Below are 27,893 nucleotides of genomic sequence, written 5' to 3'. Positions count from 1 at the left end.
ACTGGAGACCCTTCTCAGCCGCCGTCGTCACGGGACTACAACTTCCGGCGGGCGGCGGGCGGCGCGTGGTGGCGGAGGGCGGCATGTCGGCGTTGAGTTGGGGCCGCGGCGCGGTGGGGGTTGGCAGGGCGCTGCGGCGGTCGTCGAGCCGCCCCCGAGCATCGGCGGAGGAAGGTAACGCAGGGGAGGCCTGGACGCCCGCTGCGATGGCCCGCTTCTGCTGCGCGGCGGTGACCTTTGACTTGCCGCGGGCCGCTGACCCACCACCTTCACCTTTCCCCCGCGGAGGCCCGTGGAAGCCCCGGACTCGACCATTTCCCTCGGCCTCGCCTACCGAGCGGAGGCCACCGGCACTTCGACCTTTGACCCCGGTTAGGGCTCGGGGCTTTTGATCCTGGAACTCCTGGAACTCCGAGTTCTGGATCCGCGCCCCAACTTCGCGTGTGGTTCCCTCCCACCTTTGGCCTGGCGTCCTTCCAGGCCGAGGCTTGTGGGGACTGTCTGCACCGAGTTTACAAACAGTCGGTCGGTCGGTGCCGAGGATTGAACCCAGCAGCGCCGAACTACTCGGGCACTCCACCGCCGGACCACACCCCAGCCCTGTTTTGTATTTTATTTAGAGACAGGGTCACTGAGTTGCTTAGCACCTCGCCATTGCTGAGGCTGGCTTTGAACTCCGCGATCCTCCTGCCTCAGCCTCCCCAGCTGCTGGGGTCACAGGCGTGCACCGCGCCCAGTTTCCCCAGTCCTTTTTTAAATATTTAAAGACAGGGCCTTGCTAAATTGCTGAGGCTGGCTTTGAGCTCACGATCCTCCTGCCTCAACCTTCCAAGCTGCTTGGTTTACAACTGCGCTTGGCACCCTTTTACCCTTTGATTCTGTGGTTTCTGTCCATTGAGATTCCTGGGACCCTTCAACCTCCCTCCTCTCTCCCCAGGGACCCTCGATGGCTTCTGGGGCCCCAGAAGGAGCTCATCAGCCAGCCCCTGTGAGCAGGATCGCAGGAAAGACTGGGGCCATGTAGAACTGTTGGAGGGTGAGCTGGGACCCTGGCATGGGGGCTGAAATCCCTTCCTCACAGAACCCCCTGTAGGCCACTCTCCTGGGGTCTCCCCTGGCTCCCAGTGACCCCCCCCCAAAGAGGAAACAGGCTCCACAGTATGCAGAGCAGCCCCCAAGGCTCATGCTGTATGCTGGGGTAACTGGTCCCCAGGGGCAGCGGAGTCAGTGCCCACATTATGGGTGGTGCTGGTTTAGCAGAGCCCCCCACATGGCCTGCCAGGCCTCAGTCTGTGCTGAGCCAGCTCTGGGAGCACCCCAGAATCTCACCAGGGGCTCCCACTTCCAGGGGGACAGTTCAAGCCACAAATCACCCTGGGGCAGTGCCTAGCACCACACATGGCTTAGTGCAAGCTGGGACAGGAACCCTGGGCTGCCATGTTGGCTTTTTGGGGTTGGGTGATGGGATGCACCTGGCAGGGTGCCCAGGCCACTGCCCTTCTGTTCTCTTCTGGTCCACCTTCCATCCATGTCCTGCAGGCAGCAGGAGGGGAAGGGAGCGTGTGAAAAGAACTTTGTCATGGCAGAATAGTCTAGCTTGCAAACGTAAGGACAGGTACTGTGACCCTCCATGTAGAACAGCAATCCTTCCTCTCTTAGTTGTCTAGTTACTTTATTTCATTTTCATTTTTTGGATCTGAGGGTTGAACCCAGGGGTGCTTAACCACTGAGCCACATCCCTAGCCCATTTTATTTTTCATTTTGAGACATGATCTCAGTTGCTGAGGCTGGCTTTGAACTTGTGATCCTTCTGTCTCAGCCTCCCAAGCCACTCGGATTGCAGGTGTGCATTACCATGTCCAGCTACCTGCCTAGTTATTTTAAACTAAGGTCAGACCCATCATCTAACCAGAAGAAGGTTCTAGACATTTAAAGCACATCATATACCCTTCACTGGGGGTCAACCCCACACTATGGGCGATGGACCCACCTCCTGCTGAGGCCATACTGCTGCCTCAGGGCTTTTTCATCTGCTGTTTTCCTATTCCAGTGCCTCTTACCTCCCATTCTCAGCCCAGCTGCTGCTTTAGGAGCCTGTGCACCCACATCCCGCCATCTCCCTCCCTCAGGGTGTCCCAGCCATGCACATTCCACAGTGTCTCCTGAGTTTGAGAGACTCCAAACGCCGAAATCATGCTTGTTTTTCATTTTACTTCAACACATCTGCACCAGGCCCTTGCCATGTGCTGCCACAGCTGTGTATCTACGTGCAGGGACTCTGATCTGATTCTCTGCTGAGGCACCTGAGGCAGGGGACAGACCTGGTTGGTCCTTGATATTTACAAAGGGATCCACCCACTTATAAGCTCATTGGTAACCCCAAACCAGTCCAGGGTCACAAGAGGCAGGTTATGTAGTGTGCCCACCCCTGGCTGCGGTGGAGGACATAATGGCCTGCCGTATTTCAGCCCACACTGAAAACGAGGCCTTTTTGTGGTTTGTTTGGTGCCCTGTTGTGTGTGCTCTCTTTGGTGCTGGTCTTGCTGTTTGGAGTGGTCCTGGGCACAGAGCTGCGATGGGCAGTCTGTGAGTTAGAGAAGTGAGGTCTCCAAACACATCTGTAGAGCAGAGTTATGGGTGGTCAGGTAATAGAGATGTGGCCAGAGGAACTTGGCCTGTGTCCTCCCTGGGAGCAGTGGCTCAGTGTTTGCTATCCATGTTCAGAGCAACTGCATGGTTAGGGCCAGCACAGACGTGGGGAATTGAGTGCACGAGGCAGGAAGCACAAAAGGCTGTGGTCGCCAGGCAGTGGGCATGATGGGATGGGCAGTTCGGGGTCAAGGCCACTGTGTTCCGGGCAGAGTTTGGGAGGTTCTGGGGAGAGGTGATGTGGGTGGCAGCCAGGGAAGCTGGACAGTCGCGCATACCCCCAGAATGGAGGCCTCGGGTGCCCTGCCCGTTGCAGTCCTGTAAGGATATGGTGAGCTGGGCACTAAATGGGGGTCCTCTCTGCCCCACAGTGTTGGAGGCTCGGGTGAGGCAGCTGCAGGCTGAGAGTGTGTCGGAGGTATCAGTGAAGAGAGTGGAGGTGGCTCAACTCTCAAAAGGTGAATGCCAGCCACCCAGGAAGGTGCAGGTGCAGCCCTGCGGCCGCTGGGCCGAAAAGCTGAATAAGGAGCAGAGGACCATGCAGAAGCGCAAGCAGCGGCTGCAGGTGAAACTGCAGGCGCATGCCCAGCAGCTGGTCAACAAGCTGCAACCCCGTCCACTGCGTGTGGAGCCCCGGCTCATGAGTGGGCAGCTCTCCAGCTTCCTGCAGCACAAGGCACAGGAGAGCCCCTGGGAGGAACAGCTGGCCCAGGTGCTGCAGGAAGCCCCTCAGAAACTCCTCCACAAGAAGCAGGCCCCGTGGGACAAGGAGGGAGAGGCACAGCTCTCCGGCCAGCAACAGAAGCTCCTGGCGTTCTTGGAGTGCTGTCTGGTCAGTGGCCACCTGCCCCTCGCCCACCACGTGTTGGTCAGTCACCACAGCAGGCCCCGGATGCAGAAGCTGCTCACACTCCCCATGTACAACACCGTCATGCTTGGCTGGGCACGCAAGGTGAGGGGGTCCCTGCGCAGGGGGACAAGGGCTTCCCAGGGGACCTCACTAGTCAGGATGGAAACTTAGGTCCCAAGTGGGGACATGACCTCCTTTGGATTCCAGTCTTTGGCTTTTAGCTCAAGTTCAAGTGCTTGCCTTGTACACTGACTTGGGCCTTTTAAACACAGAGCACAGGGTCTCCGCCGAGGCCCTGAAAGTGACTGATCACTGAGAGGGAGGCTTCTGTGCCCACAGAGCCAGTCTCTGGGTGGCGCCTGGTGCCCGCTCTTGTGGGTGTGAGGCTGGGTGGCACGGTGAGGCCTCCTCAGCGTAGGTGCTATGGCTGGTGGCCTTCTGGGAGAGGCTCTGCTGCTCCCCATCTTGTCCTTCTCACGGTAGTTCTCAGCCCCGTGGTGGCTTTGGCTGTGGCTGGGGAGTGTTGCCACAGACCTTTTCAGGGGTAGGTCCCAGCCTGGTCCCGCTGCGGAAGCTGTCATCCAAGGGGGATGGTGGTAGAGCCGGTCTTGACTCTGAGGGGAGGAAGGAAATCGGTTGTCTTCCGGAAGAGCTGTGCGCATGTCAGGGCAGGCCTGCCAGGGAATCTGGTGTGTGCCTTATCATGACACGTCGAGAGTAGCATCTGGAAGCCCTGGTGAGCGCTGTGGTCCCCAGGCCTGCGTGCCTAGAGGTGGGCGCTTGGCTGCGCAGTATGCTGAGCCTGTGGCTGCTGTTCCCCTTCGGAGTCACGAGTTCTTTGGTACCTCGAGGAGCCCCATTAAGCAGGCGTTCTCATCATCAGCCCTTGGGCGAGCGCCATGGGACTCCTGTAACGAAGTCTCATAAACTTGGTGGCTTAGAACAAAAGGAATCCATCTCTCCCAGTCCTGGAGCCCAGAAGTGAGATCAGGGGTGCACCAGGCTGTGCTGCCTCCAGGGGTCTGCCTCTCTGTCAGTGGCTGGCAGTCCGTGGCATCACATCCTGTGTGCCCTTTCCTAAGTTAGGTCCCTTTGTGCAGGACAGCCTCCTCGTCTTAAGTGGTTTACTTGCCAAGAGTCTTATTTCCAGTTAGCCCTCCTTCCCAGGTTCTGGGTGAACGTGGGTGTCCGGGGCAGCAGTGATGTGTGCCGTGTACTTTGTGTTTCCCTTGCTCCCTAGTAATATTGCTGTTGCTGGGTGGCCACCAGGGACGGTACCGCAGTTACCAGGATCTGATTGAGTCCCGCTGCCCTGCCTGCTCCCTGGGTGGCTCACAGCCTGCCACCTCCCCTCCCAGGGCCTCATCGGTAGAGTGGGGAAGGAGCCTCCCCAGACTCTTGGGAGGTGGGGTCTGCTCTGGGCTGCACACTCCCGAGTGTGTGTTGAGGGCGGGGGTGAGAAGACACTTGAAATTTCATGAGGTGTGATTTCACATTGAAAGTGGTACAAGCCAGGTGCCGGGACCTGGGCTGTGGTCCTGCTGCCTGGGAGGGCAAGGCGGGGTGGCCTGGGCCAGGAGTTAAGACAGGCTGGGGCAGCACAGTGAGACCCTCTCAAAAGAAACAAAGAAAAAAGGGGCAGAATAGACCCGTCTGGACCAGCACCACTGAGGACTTCCGCCGTGTTGGGGGGGTCCCTCGTCTGTCACCAGGATGCACTAGGTCGCTGAGTCCTCAGAACATGGCCTGTATTACTGAAGAGCTGGGCGTTTACATTTAAATCAGATGACCAGATGACTGTGTGTGGCTGGGGACTGCCACATTGGGCAGCCCAGCTTGGTCCTTCTTTTTTTTTTTTTTTTTAATGTGACTATATTTTTTTTCATTGTACACACTTCTTTTTTTAATTTTAATATTTATTTTTTAGTTCTCGGCGGACACAACATCTTTGTTGGTATGTGGTGCTGAGGATCGAACCCGGGCCACATGCATGCCAGGCGAGCGCGCTACCGCTTGAGCCACATCCCCAGCCCTTTTTTTTCATTGTAGATGGACACAATACCTTTATTTTATTGATTTATTTTTATGTGGTGCTGAGGATCGAACCTAGGGCCTCACATGTACTAGGCAAGCGCTATACCACTGAGCTACAACCCCAGCCCGCTTGGTCCTTCTGATGACCACCTGCAGGTCAGAGCAGCAGCACCTGGTAAAATGGGAAGCCGCTGGGGACTTGTTCCCCTCTGGAAGGGTCTGAGTGGCATTCCTAGGTAGGCAGAGCATCAGGGAGCGTTAAGAGAAACTGGAACACTCCCGGGACGGACAGAAGTGCCTGTGCGTCTGTGGGCTGCTGAGGCAGTGCCCCGGGGAAGCCGCAGGGCCACAGGTCAGTGGATAGCACGGCCTTCCACCTTAGCAAGTGAGAAGCAGCAGCTGCCGCCAGACCCAAAGCAGGAGGACCAAGGCAGTGACAAAGGTGGGGACAGAAGTAGGTGGCGTGGAGGAGAGAGAGCATCAGCAGAGCCAGACATCAGTCCTTTGGAAAGACCAAGGCTGGCCAGAGAAGGGGTCAGTGTTCAGCAGCCCTGAAATCAGTACATTTATACCCTTCAACTTCAAGGCTTCTCCGGGGACACAAACCCCCTGTGGTCCTCCCAGCTGGCTGCGACTTCTGGCCATCCTGCACCTCGAGCCCAGGCACAGCAGCGTGGGCTGGACCCATCTGTCCATCCAGCTGGTCACTGGGTCTGGTGGTGCAGCCCTCTCTTTAGTCATTGGCCACAGAGGAGGGGTCTTCAGGAAGCCAAGGGTCGGGGGGTAGGCATCCCGGGCCCTCACCCCCACTTGGTGTGCCCAGGGCTCATTCAAGGAGCTGGTTTATGTGTTCTTCATGGTGAAAGATGCTGGCCTCACCCCAGACCTCCTGTCCTATGCGGCTGCCCTCCAGTGCATGGGGCGGCTGGACCAAGATACCCACACAATCAAAAGGTAGGTAGGTGTTGGTGGGATGCAGAGGGCTCCGGGGATGTGGGACTTGGCTGCCCCGTGTGGGTCAGCTGCCCGCTGTGTCTCACCCCCAGGTGTCTGGAACAGATGGCCCGGGATGGGCTGCAGCTGCAGCAGCTCTTTACAGAGGTGTCTCTGTCCAAGGAGGAGCGAGACGTGGTCCTGAAGGCTGTGGCCAAGGCTGAGCCCACAGTTAGCCCCCCGCCACAGCCCCCACCCCAGGTCAACACCTCTACGCTGCTCAAGGGTGTTTACACCAAGGTGAGCCCAGGGCTGGGGCCTGACAGCTAGCAGCAGGCCACATGTGAGGGGACGTGGACCCAGGGTACTGGGGTAGCCTCAGTCCCCTTGATATCAGCCCTGTTTGGGCTGTGTGGAGTCTCCGTGTAAGTGTGCCGGGTGTGCCTTCGTTGAGGTCTGAGGCGTCAGCCACGTGTGCACCCTTAGGGGGATTCAGCTGGTGTTCTGCGTTCGCTCATGCAGCCACCACCTCTGTCTAGAAGAGACAGAGTGTTCGGAACATTTGTCACCCCTAAAGCAAACCTGTCCCCACAAGTCCATCCGGTCTCTGGACTCTGCTGTCCTGGACTCTCATGTCACTAGGTCACACACTGTGGCCTTGTTTGGTTCTCACCGAGCACCAGCTCCTAGGTCCATCCACTGCAGCTGTGTCACCTCTCTCCTGCCCTTGGCCAAAGACACTCGGGGAGGGACCGTGTCAGTTCATCCACTTCTTGGCTGCTGTGGACCCTCCCTCGTGACTGCACTCGTCTGTGGATGTGCTTTGGCTTCCTGGGGCTCTGGGTCTTAGTCACTGCTCTAAATGCAGCTATTTTGGGGTGGTCACACGTCCACACAGCTCCAGGCTTGTAGACTCGGTTCAGCTGGGGCTGCAGGGAGCTGCTTCCCTGGCTTCCGCCCTGCTCTTGGTGACAGGCTGTTTGCAGGACCTTCTAGCTGGGGTTGTGCCAGGCGAGGGACTCCTGGAAAGGCAAGGTAGGGTGTTGGTTGCTGGCCCGGCAGGGGCCTGGCCCTCATGCTGTCTGTGCTCTGCAGGATGGCCCTGTGTCCTACCCGAAGCTTCACCTACCCCTGCAGACCCTGAAGGACCTCTTCCAGCAGCAGCTCCATGTGGAGCTGACCACTAGTGTCTACGTCCAGTCTGTGGAGAAGGCCCCATCACTGACCAAGGAGATGCTGCAGGCAGTAAGTAAGGGTGCTTGGGCCTGTGTGCTCTGTCCCCTGCCTACCCTGTGGTGAGGGGTGTGGGTTGGGCCTGGGCCTTGGCTGCTGGGCAGAGTCCAGGGAGGCTCCCCTCTCGGCCTCCTCTATTGAAACCCCCCTGCCTGCACAGCCAGGGTGAGGAGCCATTGAAGGTCTCCTGGCTGAGAGGCTGTCCCGACCCAGCCAAGCTCAGGGTCCTGCTGGCCCCTGCGGTGGTGATGATTGTGCCGTCCCCCTGCAGCGGAAGACCTTGAAGGCCCTGCGTGCACAGTGGGAGGCTGCTCTGCGCAGGGTGCTGCAGGAGACCAAGGCCAGTCTGGCCCACCAGGCGCATGAGGGCCGCCCCTCGCTCTTCCCTTTCCTGTGTCTGCTCAGCGAGCGGGAGCTGGTGCGGATGCTGCTGCAGGTGGGGGTTGCTCCAGATGGGGTCGCTGGGGGGCAGCATGGGCTCACAGCCACCTCCCCTACAGGTGGGCACTGCTCTGGGGCAGGGGTCGCTGGGGAGGGCGTGGGCTCACAGCTGCCTCCCCCAGGCCCTCTACGCACTGCCTGCCCAGGGCGAGTCGCTGGTGTTGGTGGCCAAGGACCTGGGCCTGCGGACCTTCAACAGGCACATGGTGCAGCAGAAGCGCCTCAACAACCAGGTGCAGGCACTGGAGCAGCGGTACGCACAGTACCTGCACCTGCTGGCCTGCGACACCCAGGTGAGGCCCCGTGGGCCAGCCCTGAGCCTGCTGCCCCAAATCCATTTTTCCATCCATGAAATGAGGATGAGCCCCTCCCACCAGCTGGACCGGCCAGGGCCCAGTGAGGCCCGACCCTATAGCCCAGCTCTCCCCAACCCCACAGGTGGCCTCGCCCTGCCTACCTCGGCAGTACTGGGAGTCGCTGGGGCCGCCCGAGGCCCCACCACAGCAACCGTGGCCCTTGCCTGTGCTTATGCAGCTGGGCAAGCAGCTGGCCGAGGTGCTGGTGCAGGCCGTCCACATGCCCCTCAGCCTTGCCGTGCCCCAGGGCTCCTGTAGGCCCATCCCTGTGCTGTACCACGTCTACTCCTTTCGCAGCTACCGCCAGGTGGGTGGTGCCCCTGGGCCCCGCAGACCTGCACCTGCCTCTGCCTGAGGAGGTGGAGCCAGAGGGAGCAGCCTGGGCGGTGCAGGGCCTGGGTCTGGGGACCGCTGCAGGGTTGGGACCTGGCTAGGGTCAGTAGCACTGTGTGCCGTGCAGAAGCCTCCAGGGCAGCGGGGCATCTGGCTTGCGGGGCATCTGGCTTGCAGGACCTGCTCACAGACACCAGATCAGCCTTGGGATCAGGCTGAGCCAGCACCAGCTGACCAGGAGAGGCCCCTCAGTTGGGTCTGGGTCAGCAGCAGGAAAGTGACATTTGTGACACTGAGGATCAGCCCTGACTACTGCTTCTTTGCCCAGATTGGCATCCTGAAGCCACACCCCGCCTTCACACAGCTTCTGGTGGCCGCAGCGGAGCCCACGCTGACCTTCGAGACAGTGGACGTGCCCATGCTGTGCCCCCCACTGCCCTGGACCTCGCCGCACACTGGCGCCTTCCTCTTGAGTCCTACCAAGCTGATGCGAGCAGTGGAGGGCACTACACAGCACCAGCGCCTGCTTGAGCGCTGCCCACCCACCGATCTGCACGGTGCACTGGACACCCTCACCCAGCTGGGCAATTGTGCCTGGCGCGTCAACGGGCGTGTACTGGACCTGGTGCTGGAGCTCTTTAGGGACAAGGGCTGCTCCCGCCTGGGTGTGCCGCCACCACCCTCAGAAGCACCCCGGCCTCGGGAAGGCCACCTACCCCCTGGTGCATCCCCTGCCCACAAGGCAGAGCTGCGACGGGAGCTGGCCGGCTGCCTGAAGGTGGCCCGCGAGATGCATAGCCTGCGTGTGGACGCGCTCTACCGCCTCTCGCTGGCTCAGCACCTGCGGCACCGCATCTTTTGGCTGCCCCACAACATGGACTTCCGGGGCCGCACCTACCCCTGCCCGCCCCATTTCAACCACCTGGGCAGTGACCTGGCGCGGGCCCTGCTGGAGTTTGCTGAGGGCCGCCCGCTGGGCCCTCATGGCCTCACCTGGCTGAAGATCCACCTGGTCAACCTCACGGGGCTCCGGAAGCGGGACTCACTACAGGCCCGCTTGGCCTTCGCTGACAAGATGATGGATCACATACTGGACTCTGCCGACCAGCCCATGACGGTGAGGGGTTGCCCAGCACCACCACAGCCTCCTCGCTGTCCTCCTTCCCTAGCCCAAACCTGCCCAACCTGGGTCTGACCTGAGTCTGGCCTGACCTCCTCCTCCTCTGTCCCCTGCAGGGTAGGAAGTGGTGGATGGGGTCTGAGGAGCCCTGGCAGACCCTGGCCTGCTGCATGGAAGTGGCGCAGGCTGTGCGGGCCCCAGACCCTGCTGCCTACATCTCCCACCTGCCCGTGCACCAGGTGAGTGATGGTGTGCCCCACTGGGGTGCACGGGGCCAGGGCCTAGTTCGGGGTGCTCCTCCCTGGCCTTGCAGAGTGAGGTTTTTGAGCAAGGTGCCCCGGGGCCAGCTGGCCTTGGTGTGTAGCTTCAGTCTCCTCCCTAGTGTGAAGGGGGTGACGACTGTCTCAGTGCTGGGACACTGAGGTCACACCAGGAGCTGTGCTCTCTGGGGGACCTGCATGTGTTGCTGGGGTCTCAGCTCACGGACGCCCCCTGCAGGATGGCTCCTGTAATGGTCTGCAGCATTACGCCGCCTTGGGCCGCGACAGCGTGGGTGCCGCCTCTGTCAACCTGCTGCCCTCAGACCTGCCACAGGATGTGTACAGTGGGGTGGCTGCACAGGTAGGTGCCTAGGTCCCTGGCACTGCCCCACCCAGGATCTTGGGTGCGGCAGGTCACTGACCTGTGAGCACCTGAGCCTGGCAGGCCACTGGGGGGGTGGAGGCTGGACTCTGGGGCTCTCGGGGGTGTTGGGGCCCCACAGTTCGTGGGCTGCCTGAGTGGTGCTTGTCTGTCCCTGCTGGCCCAGGTGGAGGTGTTCCGCAGGCAGGATGCTGCCCGGGGTGTGCGGGTGGCCCAGGTTCTCGAGGGCTTCATTAGCCGCAAAGTAGTGAAGCAGACGGTGATGACGGTGGTATACGGGGTCACCCGCTATGGTGGGCGCCTGCAGATTGAGAAGCGCCTCCGGGAGCTGGACAACTTCCCCCAGGTGTGCAGGCTGCCTGTGGACGGGCCCTCCCCACCTGGACCCAGGAGCCAGAGGCCTTGCTTTCCTCTTCCCCCCGGGTCTCCCCATCTGAGGGGTGAGGCAAGGTGACCACAGCCCGCTTTGCCCCCAGGAGTTCGTGTGGGACGCCTCCCACTACCTGGTGCGGCAAGTGTTCAGTAGCCTGCAGGAGATGTTCTCAAGCACTCGGGCCATCCAGGTGTGTCCCCACGCCCCCCTGGCCAGCGCACATCCCTGAGGAGGTGCACTGGCCCTATCTGAGTGCCTGTGTCCCGCAGCGCTGGCTGACCGAGAGTGCCCGCCTCATCTCCCAGGCGGGCTGGGCAGTGGAGTGGGTCACACCCTTGGGCATCCCTGTCATCCAGCCCTATCACCATGACTCCAAGTTCCTGGTAGGTGGACTGCCGCCTCCCTGCCCACTCCAACCCAGCCTGGACTTGGACGGTACTCACAGCCCCTCCCCTGCAGGTCAAAGGTGGGCTCCAGAGCATCACCTGCAGCAGCAGTCGGGACACCAGCCAGTGAGAAGGGAGCAGGAGGGTGCGGGTGGGGATGGCGGTGCCCGGGTGGGCTCTGGCCAGGGTCTGGCCCCTGACCCCATCCGCTCCCCTGTCCTCCAGGAAGCCCAACACACTGAAGCAGAAGAATGGCTTCCCACCCAACTTCATCCACTCTCTGGACTCCACACACATGATGCTGACCGCGCTGCACTGCTACAGGTGGGCACAGGGGCCATACTGGCACAGCCTGTGGGACAGTGGGGTGCACGTCTGGGATGTGGCGAGGCGTCCCTCAGGCCTTGTGGGGACAGGAGAAGCTGCTTCTGGGGGACCGTGGGCCTCGCGGGAGGCAGGCAGAGGCCCAGGAGCAGGTGTGGACAGTCGTGCTACAGGGCCCCTGACATAAGAGACTGTGTCTCTACTCAGGTTACTATGTGTACCGTGGGGCATGCCCAGTCCAGGGGGACAGGCCTCTGGTGGAGCCCAATCAGGTGGTGTCAGCCACCCCCAGAGGGACTGAGGATGGGCCGTGTGGGGAAATGCATCTTTCTGAGAAGCATCTCCACACCTGGAGGACGGCAGGGGTAGCTGGGCTGGCTTGCTGAGGAGGGCCATGGTGGGGTCAGGAGGAGAGCAGTGGCTATGGTGTGTGGCAGGCCTGGGCTCTGGGCTCTGGCCTGGCCCTGCTGGGCACCCTCCCCAGGAGCCCTCTACACTGTGCAGGAAGGGACTGACCTTCGTCTCCGTCCACGACTGCTTCTGGACCCATGCAGCTGATGTCCCCGTCATGAATCAGGTGTGCCCCGATCTAGTCCCCATGTATGTCCCCACCCCCAGAGAGGATGGGGCCCAGGCCCTTGAACCTCACCCTCCATGTTGACTGGGGGCGGCCATGGGAGCCGCTGACTCCTGGCCCCACAGGTGTGCAGGGAGCAGTTCGTCAGCCTGCACAGCCAGCCCATCCTTCAGGACCTGTCCCAGTTCCTGGTGAAGCGCTTCTGCCCCAGCCCCAGGTGAGCCCCCGCCCCTTGAGCCCCCTCACTCCCAGGGCTGTCCAACCTCACCCCACCCTGTCCTCAGCACCAGGCCTCAGAGTCTCTCCCAGCGCGTCCTGACCACCAAGCTGCTGGAGACGCTGCTGTCCGTGCCTAAGACAGGTACGTGGGGCGCCACGGGGGCGGGCCCAGGGCCTGTGACTCTGCCCTGCCAGGGCCTCATTCCCCTCCCTCTGCAGGGGCCTTCGACCTGGAGCAGGTGAAGCACTCCACCTACTTCTTCAGCTGACGCAGGCCCACCCTGCCGTTCCGGCACCTGTCCACAGTGTAAATAAAGCTTGTCACTACCCATGGGACCATCTGGGGACCAGTGCACCGCCAAGCAACCAGACACAGTGCTGGGCGCCAATGCTGTTGTTTATTGCGCGGAATGGGGAGTGGGGTTAATGGGGCGCGGGGGCGTAGTGGGCGCTGCTCCTTGGCTCGTCGGTACATTCATCGCACGGCGGGGACCCCAGCCTTGGCCCCACGCCCAGTGCAGCCAGGACGCCTGCCCCTGGTGCCAGGTGCTGGGTGGGGACTGCTGGGCCCACTCCCAGAGGTCACCTCTGATGCACATGGACAGGAGCAGGCCAGTTATTGCATGAGCGCGATGGGGGCAGCAGGAAGCTGAAGGCCAAGTATTGCACTTAAAAACACTCCTCAGACGCGGCCACCTGGGAGGGCAGGGCCGGTGGGGCTCCACATCATCTTTGCGGCCTGTGGCCGGCCCCGTCCCCGTTTTACAGTTGGGGGAACTGAGGCACCGAGGTGAAGGGAGCCCCTCGCGGCCACCACCAAGGGTAGGGGCGATGGGGGTGGGCGCAGGGTGATGAGGGGGCAGTGGGGCTGGAGGGGCCGCGTGCTGCCCGCCACCCGTCGGACTAGCCTACCTACTCCTTCTATGGCTTCTGCGCGGGTGGGCGGCCGGGCAACGGGAATGGCATGGCTTTGGTCTGAATGACGGCCCTGCCCGGCCCGTCTGGCCCGCAGGGCAGTGCGCTAGGGTCACAAATTGGATGAGAGGCGTGAGCGCGCAGAGTCCAGCGGGAGGCCGCTGGCGGCGCTGGGCGAGGCTGAGTCCCTGCGGTCTGGGCTGGGCCCCGCGGCCCGGGGGGTGGGTGCTGGCCCTAGCCTTGGCGTGGAGCTGCTGGCTGGGCGCACTGAGGTCGCGGGTCCGGGTCCAGGTGCTCCGTGGGGCAAGGAGGGCTGTGAGGCCGACAGTGGGCGTGACGCGCGGCTCAGGCGGCGTGCGGGCAACACAGCCCCGGCGCGGGGGGCAGCAGGGGAGCTGGGAGCTCCGCTGTAGGGTGAGGTCCGCAGCGCCCGGGGGCTGGCGGGCGCGCCTGGGGGGCTGGCGGCAGGGGCGGGCACCGGTGAGGCTCCAGGGACAGCTGCGGTAGGCACCGGTGCCGGGGGACCGCGGCGCAAGAGGCGCGGTGAACCGAGAGCCAAGGGCCCCACAAGTGGGCGTGCCACTTGCGGGCAGAAGCTCATGGCCACCGCCTGCTGCAGTGTGGCGATGGCAGAGGTGACCTGCGGCGGCGGAGGCGGCGGGAAGAGGCCGATGCGCTGGCCCAGCTCTGCCTGCTGCACCATCTCGCGGTCGTACTTGACAATCTCCTGGATGATGGCGTTCTCCTGGTTGTTGAACACGCCCGAGCTGAGGTCGTGCTGTACCTTGTGCAGCAGGATTGAGTTCTTCTTTCCTGTGAGGAGCCAGGCATCAGCGCTGCAGGGTCCTGCAGGACCCAGCGCTCTGGACAGCTCGCGGTGTAAAGCACCTACTGTGTTCTTGCTATGTGTGTCTGGCACGAGAATTCAGCAAACATGGGTGTGCCTGCTGTGCACAGTGGTCCCACACAGGGTGCCTGCTGTGCCTATTGAGCATCCTCGGAGTACCAGAAGTGTGCAGTAAGTATACTTGGGGCACCTACTGTGTGCAGCAAACACACATAGGGTGCCCACTCTACACAAGTAGATATGGAGTGCCTGCTGTATCCAAGTGGTTGGCTATTAGAGCACCAGTGCCTGGTACAGTCTGAGCAACTACTGTGTAAAGCAAACAGATATTGAAGGTCCACTGCATACAGTATACATGGAGCACTTCTGGCCTACAGGAAGCAGATTTTGAGCACCTGCTGTGTACAGGCTGTGTATTAAGCACCAGACACACTTTTTGGATACAGAAAATGTCAGGCCTCCTTCCCACTCGGGGTCTCTGTACCTGCCACATCCGCTCCAGGAACATACCTTTCCCCTTCTGTCCTGGCCATGCCTCCACCCTGGACACAGCATGGCTCCTCAGGGATGCCTCCACATCCCCTCCTCAGTGTCACACTGCAGGGCTTGTGTAATTGGCCTCAGGTGGCCTCCGGGTCCACTCCCATGCCCTGGCACACACTATAGGCACTTGAACACCGAGCAGCTGAACTGCACACTACAGGAAGCACCCCCTTCTCTTCCTTGCCAGGCAGGGTGGGTCAGCATGGTGGGGTCCCATGGATCTGAGCCACCAGGCCATGCCCCTCCCCGCCCCACCCGGCCAGCTCACCGATGCGGTCCAGGCGGTCGATGGCCACTGTCTCAAAGGCACGCCGCATCATGGGGTACTCCTCCAGCACCTCATTGAAGTTGTCCACACTCAGCGAATAGAGGCGGCAGTAGGTGTCGGCCCGCACGCTGGCCGTGCGCCGGCCCCGTGTAAGCAGGCAGATCTCTGTGCAGGCAACAGGCCCTCAGCCGCTGGACAGCCTGCCCACTGCCCTTGCTGGGGCCCCCCTGCCTGCCCTATCGGGCCCCAAGCTCACCCCCGAAGTAGGAGCCATCAGACAGCTTCATCTCCTTGTTGCCCTTGGTGAGTACGCTGACCACACCGTGCTGGATGAAGTACATCTTCTTGCCCACAGTCCCCTCACGGATGATGTAGTCTCCCGGCTGGAAGACCTCGAACTTGAGCTTGGTCAGCATGGCCGTCACAAAGTTAGGGTCAGCATTGGCGAAGAGCGGCATGGAGGCCACCAGCTTGCGGCAGTTGAAGTTGACGATCTCCTGCAGGGCAGGTGGGCTGGGCTGAGCTGTGGCCTGGGACCAGAGTCTGACCTTGGCCAAGCATACCCGGGGACAGGCCACTGGATGAGCAGAAGCAATCAGTAACAATACACAAGGACCGTCTCTACAGGTCACCCCAAAGAGTGGAGGAAGGAGCAGGTGGTAACTCAGGGAGGTGTTCTGCACAGCAAAAAGGCACCGCCAGCCAAGGCGAGAGACGCACAGACGTTAGGAGGGCTATCACGGGGCCCATGCCCTCCAGGCACAGAGGCCTCCTCAGAAGGTGGGGGGGACAGGAAACAGAACACACAGAAGCCCCTGGGGCATGTGTGGTCCAGGCCAGCGAACCCGGGTGGCAGGCGCTCTGAGGGGCACCTGGCTACAGTGCCAGAGCCCTTGAGACCCAGCAGCCAGCTGCCGCCCGGGTCCATGCCCGGGTGCTGAAGAGGAAGTGGAAGGCTGGGGCAGAGGGGCCAGCAGCACCCAGGCAGCTGGCATGGTCTTGAGTGGCTCAAGAGCTGTGTGGACACCTGACCAGGCTGCCCAGGGCGGGGGTGGCCAGCGACAGCCACCACCCAGGGTCCCGTGGGCTGGGGAGTGCTCTGAGTTAGACTCTGGTGGTGGCTGTGTAGCCCGCTCTGAGAACCTCTGTGGTCTGCAGGGAATGAGGGTGATGACGACGACCAGCGGACACCACGGCACGCCTCCCGGGAGGTCCTGCACCCCGGCCCCTTCCAGCTCCGTCACCCCTCAGGGCCTCTGCCCTGTGTGCTGTCCAGCCCGGCTGGCCTCACCTCCCGCAGGGGGCTGTTGAGCTCCCCCAGGATGCTGTCCTCATCGAACATCTTGCCTTGGTAGCGGTGCTCGTAGTAGTCGTGGATCTTCTGGCGGAAGTCGGCGGGCAGCTTGTGGAAGGACATGTACTGCTCCACCTGCTTGTACTGCAGTGCGAAGGGCAGTCAGCAGCTGCCGGCCCGCACAGGCCCCACCGGCCCTGGGACGCGCCAGCCCCCTCAGCCTGGGGGCTGCGGACCCGGAGCAACACTGATGTATGTTTCTACATTCAGCTTGCATTTCTGGTGTCCTGAAGCATCAGTGTCAAGTCAGTCCCCAGGAGGACCCTCAGGGCTGCCAGGCAATGGAGTACAGGAGGCGAGAGGGGAGGCCAGACGCTCAGCAAGGCTGTAGAGCCTCAGTGCGCCCAGGAACACTGGGCACACACTCAGCTGGACACTCCCCTGCTGCTGTCTGGGTCTGAACTCACTGAGCAGGCCGGGCCTGTCTGGCAGCCCAGCCCCTGAGACAGGGCCCCCAGCGAACTCCTGATCCCAGGTGCCCATGCCTTGGGCCTTCCCTGCCAGCCCTGGCTTCCCTGTCTTACTCTTTCCAGGACCCACCATGTCAGCCTCCCCCATGCAGGGTGCAGGTGCCAGGCCATGCTGTCCCCAAGACGGTGCCTCTAGGTGCACTTCCGCCCCAACCCTGCCCGGCCACAGCTGCTCTGAGCTCAGCGGAACCCGTGACGGCAGGCGGGTGGCGGCACCAGCTCATGTTTGGGTGCAAGGCCCATAGCTTCCGGACAGCCGTGGTGCCTGGCACAGGGCCCAGCCGATCTGGCTGTCCCGGCTGGCACTGCTGGGGGCCCGCGGCTCTCAGCCAGAGCCAGTCATCGGCCCAGGACAGCAGACACCTCGTGGAGTGCAGCCTCGGAGGGGAGCAGGCACACAGTGGAAGGCACAGCCCCACGCAGGTGGACTGCGCTGGGGCCCAAGCCCACTGTTCCTCCACCCTCCCTCTGCTGCTGGCCAGAGGGGAGTGGCCAGCAGCCTCGCCAGCCCTGAGGCCTGGTGTGCAGTGTCCCCAGTCACCAAGCCTCTGGGTGCCCCACCCAGCCCCCGTCCTGATGCCAGGGACTAGCCCTTCCCAGCTCCGAGCCCCTGGGCTTCTACCTCCCCAGTCACAGTGGGTGTGATGGGTCCACAGTGCCCCCTGGCCTCCCCTGGGGCCCTCTGCACAGAGCGAGAGGAGGGCACCCCCCCCATCTGCCTCTTCAGGCTCCCTGTGTGGGGCTGTCCTCCCCCCTCAGACCTTCTCCTGGTACTGGCGCCTCGAAGAGTCCAGCGACTGGATGAGGGCCGTGGCGTGGCCGATGAACATGGCATAGCAGGTGGCACCCACAATCATGCTCAGCATGGTCAGCCAGATGTCCGTCATGCTCTCGGGGGCCTGCCGTCCATACCCGATGCAGAGCATGTGGCTCATGGCCTTGAAGAGCGCAAAGGAGTACAGCTCGCTCCAGGAGTGGTTCTGCAAGACCAGGGTGGGCGGTTGGGGCAGCAGCACCCTGGGGAGCCCTCAGCCTCCTCCCTCCTGGGGGCACTCAGGTGGTGAGCTCCCCGTGTTCAGACGTAACCAAGAGAAGGAGACCCAGGCAGGGGACATGTGTGTCCATGTGTCAAGGGCCTGCTGCCCCTCCTGATTCACTCCCAAAGAAACTAAGTCCCAGGGCAGTGAGACTGACCAGCCCGTCTGAGAGGCCAGGAGCACATGCCACTTCCAGGGGACAGGAGAGCGGGGCACACTGGGGCCAGAAGGGCAGAGGGCCCACTCCTGGGTGTCCTTAGTTGACCAGGCTGGGGAAGGGGGGCTGTGGGCCTGTCCAGGAAATGGAACCGCCTGTGCAGGCCGCAAGTGGACAATGGGCTCCTCAGCCCAGGCTGCTGTGCCAGGCGCCGGGGAGGGCGCCTGTGGGCTCTCCCTCTGTGTCGTGACCCCATCACGCCAACTGTCCATGTCCCACTGCTCTGCGTCGGCCCAAAGCAGGCCTGTAGGTGCAGGTGCCCTGGTCACAGTCAGTTGGCAGGCCGCAGGCACCTTGGCGCCCCCCCCCGGCGGGGCTCACCACCATGTTGTTGATGGACACCCAGCAGTTGCTGGGGAAGTCCTGCAGCATGGGCACCAGGAACTGCAGGCAGCCGTCCCAGTGGCACAGCAGCAGCATCATGCTGATGAGGTTGCAGATGCGCATCACCGCACTGGCCAGGTCGTAGGTCATGTGGAAGATCTGTCGAGAGTGCAGCCCTGAGCATCTGAGACCAGGGACACTGGAGGCCCCCGGAAACCAACTCTCAGACCCACCCGCCTTCCTGGCCCCTGAGCTCCTGCAGTGACCAAGATGGCAGGAGTGCAGAGGCAGGGCTGGGGCAGGGGGTCCAGCCGTGGGAGCAGGGAGCTGGCTTTGTCTCTGGGCCTCTGGCAGAGGATGTGGGCATCTCCCAGGATAGGGTGCAAAGGCAGGGCGTGGGAACAGTCAGGTGGCCCGCTGGTGGCCTCTTCCCTTCTGTCCTGATGGCTGCAGGGGCAGCAGGGAGTGCTCTGTGGCGGACCCAGGAGCCTCCTCCCACCTGGACCTGAATCCTGCAGCCATAAGGACCAAGGGGGAAGAGGCCACCCCCTCTCAGTCCCTGGAGGACTGTCTCCTGATGCTCCCTGCCCCAGGCCTCCCTCGTCTCCTCCCTGAACCCCCACAGCCCAGCCCGGAGCCTCCCATCGTGGCCCCGCACCCTGCCGCCCCGCAGCTTTTGCTGCCCGCCACCAAAGGCCTGGCCTCCGGATCCTTGCTTCGGGCCCCTGGGTTCCTCTTGGCCTCGGCCCCGCCTCAAGCCCCTGGCCCCGCCCCCAGACCTCAAGGGCCCGCCCCCTGGAGCCCCCGGGGGTCCTCACCTCCTCCCACTGGTGGATGTAACGGATGAGCCGCGACAGGCGCAGCAGCCGCAGGAGGCTGAGGATCTTGGTGAAGCGCACGATGCGCAGGGCGCGTGCCGTCTTGTAGACCTCGGAGTCGATGCCCTTCTCCACGATGAGGAAGATGTAGTCCACCGGGATGGACGACACGAAGTCCACCACGAACCACGAGCGCAGGTACTTCTTCTTGATCTTCTCGGGGTCCAGGATGATCTCCGTGTTGTCCTCGATCACGATGCCCGTGCGGAAGTTGAGCACCAGGTCCATGAGGAAGAAGGTGTCTGAGACCACGTTGAAGACGATCCACGGGGCAGTGGTCTCATCCTTGAAGAAGGTGATGCCCACGGGGATGATGATCAGGTTTCCCACCATGAACAGCAGCATGGTGAAGTCCCAGTAGAACCTGGGGGCGAGATGGTCGCTCACACCAACGCCCATCGTCCAGCTCCCGGCGGCTCAGGGAAGCCTCCCTGCCCGGAGGCCCTCTCTGTGGCCTGCTCCGCCCTCCCCGTGGCCTGCTCCGCCCTCCCCTTGAGGGTGCAGATGAGAAGCCCAAAGACTGCTGAAAGTAGACTAGATGTTTCACATGATCATAAAGGGGACGATGCCTGGCCCAAGACTGGCCTTCAAAAACCATCAGGGACAGAGGAAGATGCACAGGTGGCAACCAAAGCAGGGAGGGAGCCCTCGGCATGTGGGAGGGCAGGGGGGAGCCAAGGCTGGGCCTGGAGTGCAGCTGACACTGGGCCTCCAGGCTGCACCCTGGGGGGCGGCGGGGGGGGGGGGCGGGCTGGCACCGCCCGGGGAAGAGGAGGGCTAGAGGAAGGCGGGCCAGGACTTGGCAGCATCCGGACCTTTAATATAATAAATGCACATGCAAAGGCAGCCACAGATCACTGCCGCCCTCCAGTCCCCCAGGCCAGATGCACATCCCAAGGTCAGTTCCAAGGTAGCTCCCGAGAAGCACTGGCAGAAATAGGCCTCTGCACTCAGGGACACCCACTGATGGCCAGGCATGGTGCTGAAAGTGAAGTGTCCCCACAGGCCCTCAGCTGTTGAGAAAATGCAAATCAAAACCTGTTTAAGGGAGAACTATTTGGTGGCTCCTCAAAAAAGTCAAGCACAGGTCACCACACAACGCAGAGTCCACTTGGCACACCCTGAAGGAGGAAGCAAGGGTAATACAGAAGCCTGCACACCCAAGTTCCCGGGGCCTGACTCCACAGCCAAGGAGCAGGCAGTCCAAGTGTGCTGTGCGTCCAGGGGTGACAGGAAAACACAGCAGGCCATTCACACCAGGAACATGCGCAGGACAGCCCTGAGGACCTGGTGCTTAGCGAGAGCCAGACACAAGGCCACAGTCTGTGACCCAGTGACAGGAGACATCCAACAGCAGAGTCTAGAGAGGGGATGCGGACTCATGGGAGCTTCCCTCCTGCTCACGGCTGAGTGAGACCATCTGACCCTGACAGAGCAGGTAGCTCTAGAACAGCACGCCACGTGCAGCCATGCTGTCACCATGCTGTCATCCCAACAACTCCGGAGGCTGAGGCAAGAGGGGCACAGTGTTGTTTGTTTGTTGTTGCCTGGGGATGAACCCAGGCCCTTGTGCATGCAAGGCAAGCACTGTTCCAACTGAGCTGTGTCCCCAGCCCTTTTTTAAAAAAGGATTATTGAGAGACAGGGTCTCACTGAGTCGCTTAGGACCTTGCTAAATGGCTGAGGCTGGATTTGAACTTGTGATCCTCCTGTGTCAGCCTCCCAAGCCACTGGGATTACAGGTGTGGCCACTGCACCTAGCAAAAAAAGAGTTTTTAAAGGGCTGGAGATATAGCTCCGTGGTAAAGCATCCCCAAGTTCAACCATCAGTACCAAGATTGTGAGAGAGAGGGGGAGAGCAATCCCAGAAGTCTGGGGGTGTGGGGGATGAGTGGAGCCTGAGACTGGGGTCTGAGCCCACAAAGCACCCCACGTAGATCAGGCAAAGGAGGGACTCAGATTTTCAGCTGAGGGGCTGGACACAGCTAGCGTGCGTGAGGCCCTGGGTTCCATCTGCAGCACCACCAAAAAAAAAAAAAAAATGTTTGGGGACCCTTCCCCCAGACTGTGCCGGCCTCTCTCCACTCCCTCCAAGCAGGGGGTTGTGGGGCTGTCCCGGGCATCCAGTGGGCCAGCCCCTGCCGGGCTGCTGCTGGTGGTGCAGACCCCTGAGCTTGCAGCTCCGGCCCCCCCTCCCCCCACCTCAGCTCTTTGTCTGCACAGCACCTGAGGGCACAGCCGTCATTAGCCGTCATTGCCACACCTGCCTGGTGGCCCTGAGCTCCACTTGGGGGGGGGGGGGACTGATCTCAAGGAAATCATCCAAATGGGAGAGGAAAAAAATTTAGAAAGTGATTTGTACTGAGACGTTCACGACAGCTCAGTCTGTGAAAGCCAAGGCTGGACAGGACCCAGCATGGTGGCAGCTTGAGCGCCCAGTGAGCCCTGTCCAAGGACTCTGGGAGGGCTCCAGTCCCCAGGACCTCAGCCACGTGGAGAGGGGCTGGGCTCACGGGCCCCACAAACCGCGGTGGTGGTGATGAGTCCGCCAGGGGGTGCAGGGGGCTGACACCAGTGGGATGGAGAGAGCACCTGCAACTTCAAGGTCAAAGTCCAATGACTCTGCTCCAAGGTTAGTTCCTCCTCCTCCTGGACTGGACAGTGCACTTGGGCTCAGACCCCAATCTGGTGCAGTGCTCACCCATAGGGTCCCAGCGCCAAGCAGGACTGAGGGGCCCCACCTGCCTGCTGCTCCCCACCCTTCGGCCCCCAGAGGCCACTGTGTGGCCCGCCCGCCCTGGACGAGAGCTGCCTGCCTTTGGGTCCAGACCAGCAAGAGAAAGAGCCAAGAGCAGAGCCAGGACAAGGCCAAGGTCTAGGAGCCACCAGAGGGGCCTGGAAACAGTCCCGATGGCCCCGTGACGCTGGGCACCACGGTGGCACCTCTCATAAACTCTCCCCACGTCCTCACTGACAGCTGGGCCTGCTCAGCCAGGTGAGGGGTACAGCACGCAGACCGAGGGCTGTGCCCTGTCCCTAGCCCCTGGGGTCACCTGGTGTGACCATCTGGCCAGGCAGGGCGGCATCCCTGGGTTACAGGAGTTTGGAGCAGAGGGTGTAGGACTAGAAGAGGGCCCAAGGACGAGGAAGGCAGGGGGCCATCCCCATGGCCCCTGGTGGGGGGCCTGCCTAGGACGGCCAGGATGCCCCCCGAGGGCCCAGACCCCAGCCCTGGTGCTCACCAGCTGGCTGGCTTCCCACAGAAGGCGGCAGCAGGGGAACCTGAGTTCAGGAGTGTCCCTCACCAAGGGGAAACTGAGGCTGGGGCAGAGGGTGCCCGAGGCCGGCAGGGTATCCGCTACAGCCCAACCCCCGGCCCTGGCCGGGCTCACCCTGGGCAGGGAGGTCCGGGGACCCCCACCTGCCCCTGAGCCCGTGTAGGGCTCCTGCTCCACACAGCAGGGCCCAAGAGGGAGGGACCTGGGTCCCCTCCCCTCATGGGTTCTGCTGCCTTCTGTGGCCCCTGCCTGGAGCCCCACCCACCCGCATGGAGACACAGTCCGCGCTGGCTTCCCAGGGCCAGTCAGCGACCAGGGCCAGTCAGCTCTCCGGGGATTCTCAGCAAGAACCTGAATGACCACAGTTCGACCCTGTTTCAAAAATCAGGGAGCTGGGCACAGAGGCTCACACTTGTCATGCTCAGGGGGCGGAGGCAGGAGGATCTGAGTTCAAGACCAGTCTCAGCAACTTCGGGAGGGCCTAAGCCACTTAAAATCCTGTCTCAAAATAAAAAAATAAAAGAGGCTGGGCCTGTAACTCAGTGATAAAGGACCCCTGGGTTGATTCCCCAGTACCAAAAAAAAAAAAAGAAAAAGTAGCAAAATCGAAGACATGTAACATTTGTCTTCAACTCTTAGAAATACTCCTTAAAATTTTGTCTCCCTATTTAAGTTCAAGATTGTTTTAATTCAATTGCTTTAAATTTTTATGATTATCTCTTTTTTTTTTTTTAATTTTTAATATTTATTTTTTAGTTCTCGGCGGACACAACATCTTTGTTGGTATGTGGTGCTGAGGCTCGAACCCGGGCCGCACGCATGCCAGGCGAGCGCGCTACCGCTTGAGCCACATCCCCAGCCCTATGATTATCTCTTGATATTAAAAATGTTGGGCTGGGGTTGGGGCTCAGCAGCAGAGCACCTGCCGGGCATGTGTGAGGCCCTGGGTTCCATCCTCAACACCGCATAAAAATAAATGAATAAAGTTTTTCTTTTAATATATTTATTTTTTTAGTTTTAGGTGGTCACAATATCTTTATTTTATTTTTATGTGGTGCTGAGGATGGAACCCAGTGCCTCACGCATGCCAGGTGAGCGCTCTACCACTTGAGCCACATCCCCAGCCCCATGAATAAAGTTTAAAAAAATTTAAAAATTTTTAAAAATGTGGTACTGGATATAAAAAGTCAGCGGGGCTCCATGGTACGTGCCTATAATTCCAGCCCCAGGTGGAGGATCACCAGCACAAGGCCAGCCTCAGCAATTGAGCGAGACCCTGTCTCAAAATAAAAATGAAAAGGGCAGGGGATGCAGCTCAGCGGTAAAGCGCCCAGTGCCAAAAATAAATGAATAAATGAAAGTCACCCCCAGCAAATACAGCCGCGGAGGAGGCCCGGCCGCTGCCCTGCCCAGCCGCCCTGCCCGGCCGCCGGGTCCCAGGCCCACCTGCGCCCGCTGGCCGCTGGCCTGGGCTCAGCTCCCCACGATCACAAGGGGAAACTGAGGTCCCTCAGCAGAGCGGTGGGTGGGAGGGCTCTGCCAGCACATCCGCATCCCCCGCTGGAGCAGGGGCCCTGGAAGCCTGGCCGCTGAAACCCTGAGGCTTGAGGTCAGGGCTGGGTGGACCGGCGAGGCTGAAGCACCCTGGTCTGTTTCCCCAGTGTCTACACATGTGGTCAGAAGTGGTGCCCAGGCAGAGAAGGGCAGGTGCAAAGGCCCTGAGGCCATCATGGGGTCCTGGCACAGGAGGCAAGAGGTTTGAATGACTGGGAAGGACCAGCAGGAGCTGTCAGCCAAGGCCAGGCCAGGCAGCAGTGGGTGGAGAGGGACAGGGCTGCTGGCAGCAGGTGGGCTGACTTTCAGGGCTGACCAGCAGGTGGGCTGACCAGCAGGTGGTTTAAGGGGGATGATGCAGGCTCTGGCCTAGGCCTGGGCTTGGAGGAAGGGCCTGGGCAGCGTCCCCCTGGGGTCCCAGCCAGGCACTGAAGCAGCCACCCGACTCCTGACCACAGTTTCTCCTTCCTCACCAGAGGCGGCCTGGGCCCAGTGCCCAGTGGGGGCTGCTGCCCACCTGGGCCTGGGACCCCACCCCACCCTGGTCACTGCTGGGCCAGGTGGGTTTAGGGTGCAGGTATTCATCTTCCAGGACTCGCAGACCTGACCTGCTGACGCACTGGTTATGGTGGGGGGATGGGCTCATGCTCTGGGGGACCCCAGGGACAGCTCACGCTGGGCTGCCAGGGAGCGCCCTGCCCCGGCCCCAGGTCCTACCTCCCTAGGTGGGCACCTTCCCCCCCCCCCAGCATAGGCAGAGGGCTGCTCCAGCTCTTCACCACACTCACTGCCCTCTCGGGGCTGGGCACCAAGTCAAGTTGGGAAGTGGAGGAAGTGGAGAGGTAGGGAGCCTGGGCAGTGAACGTGGCCCCTGCCCACGCTGTTCCTAGGTATGCCCACCAGCCACCCAGGTGCTCCTGAGGTCCACAGCCATCTCCCTGGGGCCTGTGGACTTCCTCGTATGACCACGGTAACATGGACATCACTAAACGGACACCGGCAGGTCCTCCGTCAGGGCGCAGGCAGCTGTTCTGGGCAAGGTGCCCAGTGTCAGTCCCCGGGTTGAATCAGAAGGGCCTGGAAGGGGCACAGGTCCCCAGAGTGGAAATCAGGCGGTGCCCATAGGCGCTCCCAGCTTTAATCCTGTGCTGATGCGACCCTTAGAGTCCCAACAGCAGGCCAGGCTCCACCTTGCTTGCGCCTCAGGGACCCCCACCCGGTCACTGTACTCTGGCCTGTGAACCTCTCCCTAGTCCAGAGTGCAGAGCAGGCCAGGCCTGCCCAGGGTCCTGCTAGCAACTGTACCCTCAGTGGACTCGTGGGGGCAGCCCAACTCCTCCAGCAAACTTCCTCCATTTCCAAATTCTCCTCACCAGGGTCAGCCTGGAGACCACTGGTCAGCAGGCCACGGGGTGCCAGTGGTGCTGAGGCCGAGGAACCTGGGCAGCGGGTCCCTGCAGCCCCCTCTCCCACCTGCTGTGCCCCCAATGCTTCTGTCTGGCATCAGTCCTTGGTCACAGTGGGGCCAGGCAGACCGGCGGCGCTTGCAGGAGGCAGCAAGGCTGTCCTGTGTCGCTGTCCCATTGTGCAGGTAAGAACAATGAGGAGACCTTGGTCCAAACTCTCCTGGCCTGGGCAGCGAGCAGCATGCCAGCATTCCCTGCATGTAGGCTGGAGGGTCCCAGCCCCCGCCCCCAAGCCCAGGCTGAGGACCCTCACAGCTCCACAAGATCACTTTCTTCCAGTCTCTGACAACTGGAGAAACAGAGCTAGAGTCACACAAGTCAGGAGCAGACGTTGGAGGTTTGGAGGGGACAGGGAAAGGGAGAGCCCCACAGCCCTTTCCACCTAGCCCTGGGGTTCCAGGAGTAAATGGAGAATCCCAGTCCTGGGGGAGGAGAGACTAAAATGGGAGCTCAGGCGGCTCCCGGGCCAGGCGCTGTCCGCGGTGCTGAAACCTCTGGCCAGCGAGCCTGCGATGGTAGGTCGCTCAGGTCTACACCTCTACAACTGTACTTTCGCCCCACCCAAGAAGGCACTCCCGCACACCCTGCACATCGTCACCACAACAGCCACCCTAACACAGGTCTCAGTGACCACCAGACACACCCCTGGGGACACGCCTCCCCTAGATCACCAGACACACGCCCCCAGGACCCCCGCCCCATCACTGTTCATGTTCACACACGCGCGACCTGCAGTGACACGCACTGTCCACTCTCTCCGGCCACACAAAGCACGCTCAGGAAAGACTGCAAGCACACGGGGCCGTGGCCCTGCTCTAAGGCTCTGCACGCATTAACTGGTTCCATCCACGCCAACATCTCCGTACCCACAGACACAGGGGAACACCGTGCAGGGGGTCGGCGGGATACACCACCTGCGGACCCTCACCCGTTTTGCGCCCCCTTCCAGGCTATCCAGACACGCCCGTCCAGCCGCTCAGGAGGAGACTGTAGGAGCACTCCGTGACCGTTTAACCCCTTCCCAGCAGGTCTCGCCCGGGCGCGTCCTCCCCGGGCGCCCTTCCCTCCCTCCTTCCTCCCTCTCCACTGCCTCATCCGCGCCCACGTTCCCCTCTATTCGTCCTCTCCGCCCCTCCGCGCTTAGACCCTGGCCTGTGGCCCGCTACCTGAGCCATCAAACCTGCCGCAAGGCCGTGGGGGGGATGTCAGGGCGCGTGGGAGAGGGCGCGCCGGGGTCACTGGGGAGCCCACGCACGCCCCTCAGGCGCCCCAAGGGCGGAGCCTCTCGCTCCGCGGTCACTCTGGGGCGGGCCCCAGGCCGACCCGAAGTCACCAAGGGCCCCCCTCCGAGGTCACCGGCCGAACGCGCCGCCCCGCCCTCCCGGGCGCTCCAAGGACGGCCCCAGCGTGCGCCGCTCTTCGGGCCCCTCGGCGACGGCCGGCTCCTCCCGAAGGCGGTACCTGAAGTCACTGTACGGGTGGATGATCCAGGCCCCCGCCGATTTCACGCGCTCCTGCTCGCGCTCCACCGCCTTCTGGCTGCCAAACATCCGCAGCGAGAACTTGTTGACGCCGGGCTGCAGGAGCGCGCCGAACTGGCGCTGCAGGAAGCTGGCCTGGCTGCCGCGAGGTTCCCCTGCCGGTCCCGCCTCCTCGCTGCCTGCCTCGTCCGCCGGCCCCGCCGCGCCCGGCGCCGCCGCGGGCCCCGAGGCCGCCCCGCGGCACGAGAACGACACCTTGGGGCCGCGCGCTGGGCCCTCGGGACCCGCGGGGCTGCACTGCGGATCGCCGCGCCCGCACTCGCCGTTTGGGCTGCCCTTGGCGGCGCCGGGGGTGCCCGGGCGCCCGCAAGAGCTATCGCGGCTGCGGAGCCGGGCGCGCGGGCCGCCCTCGTCCGCCGCCTCGGGGGGCGCCGCCTCGGCCCGCGGCGGCTGCTGGTGGGGAGCGGGCGCAGGGCCTGGGGGCGGCGCAGGCGGCGGCGGCGGCGGCGGCTGCTGCTGGGGGGGCGCGGGCGGCGGCGGCGGCGGCGGCGGCCCCGGCGCAGGGGTCGTGCCCGGGCTCTCCCCGGGCCGCCCGCCGCCCCCGCGCGCGTCCATGGCGAGGCGGCGCCGGGCAGTGCGGAGCGGAGCCGCCGCCGCCGCCGCCGGCCCGAGCCCGAGGGAGGGGGGAGGCGGAGGCGGGGCGGGGCGGAGCCGAAGGGGGGCGGAGCCTCGACCGCGGGGGAGGGGCGGGGGCGCGTGCCCCGCCTCCACCTGAGCCCCCAGCCCGAGCG

General features: G+C 62.3%; 2 protein-coding genes across 8 annotated transcripts; one reads left to right on the top strand and one right to left on the bottom strand.

Moving 5' to 3' along the window:
• The first annotated feature begins 36 nt into the window (after positions 1–36).
• Positions 37–12,795, top strand: POLRMT (RNA polymerase mitochondrial). Of its 7 annotated transcripts, none has more exons than XM_081285463.1 (21): positions 37–174; positions 938–1,036; positions 3,021–3,601; positions 6,357–6,487; positions 6,580–6,766; positions 7,562–7,711; positions 7,971–8,135; positions 8,263–8,433; positions 8,579–8,803; positions 9,194–9,946; positions 10,066–10,188; positions 10,448–10,570; positions 10,758–10,937; positions 11,068–11,154; positions 11,234–11,347; positions 11,424–11,476; positions 11,576–11,674; positions 12,179–12,251; positions 12,377–12,468; positions 12,536–12,612; positions 12,690–12,791. In XM_081285463.1, exons 1-21 carry the CDS (start codon positions 84–86, stop codon positions 12,737–12,739), a joined length of 3,624 nt encoding a protein of 1,207 aa, XP_081141589.1. In that variant the 5' UTR covers positions 37–83; the 3' UTR covers positions 12,740–12,791. The 7 variants fall into 7 exon arrangements, 6 of the variants coding, with proteins under 6 accessions (XP_081141589.1, XP_081141588.1, XP_081141592.1 ...); XM_081285462.1 differs by having other exon boundaries at positions 9,158–9,946; positions 12,690–12,788; XR_014020991.1 differs by lacking the exon at positions 12,690–12,791 and having other exon boundaries at positions 9,158–9,946; positions 12,112–12,251; positions 12,536–12,582.
• Positions 12,796–12,871: 76 nt separating this feature from the next.
• HCN2 (hyperpolarization activated cyclic nucleotide gated potassium and sodium channel 2) lies at positions 12,872–27,732 on the bottom strand. Its single transcript, XM_081285468.1, has 8 exons — positions 27,083–27,732; positions 19,264–19,687; positions 18,443–18,604; positions 17,629–17,847; positions 16,335–16,481; positions 15,300–15,540; positions 15,044–15,208; positions 12,872–14,198 (listed from the first exon to the last, which is right to left on the bottom strand). Exons 1-8 carry the CDS (start codon positions 27,715–27,717, stop codon positions 13,498–13,500), a joined length of 2,694 nt encoding a protein of 897 aa, XP_081141594.1. The 5' UTR covers positions 27,718–27,732; the 3' UTR covers positions 12,872–13,497.
• Between the last annotated feature and the right edge of the window lie 161 nt (positions 27,733–27,893).

The sequence above is a fragment of the Spermophilus citellus genome (assembly GCF_964194105.1).
Source record: "Spermophilus citellus genome assembly, chromosome: 3".
NCBI classification, from domain to species: Eukaryota; Metazoa; Chordata; class Mammalia; order Rodentia; family Sciuridae; genus Spermophilus; species Spermophilus citellus.
The sequence above is the reverse complement of the archived record's forward strand: the minus strand, read 5'-3'. Positions and strand labels throughout refer to the sequence as shown.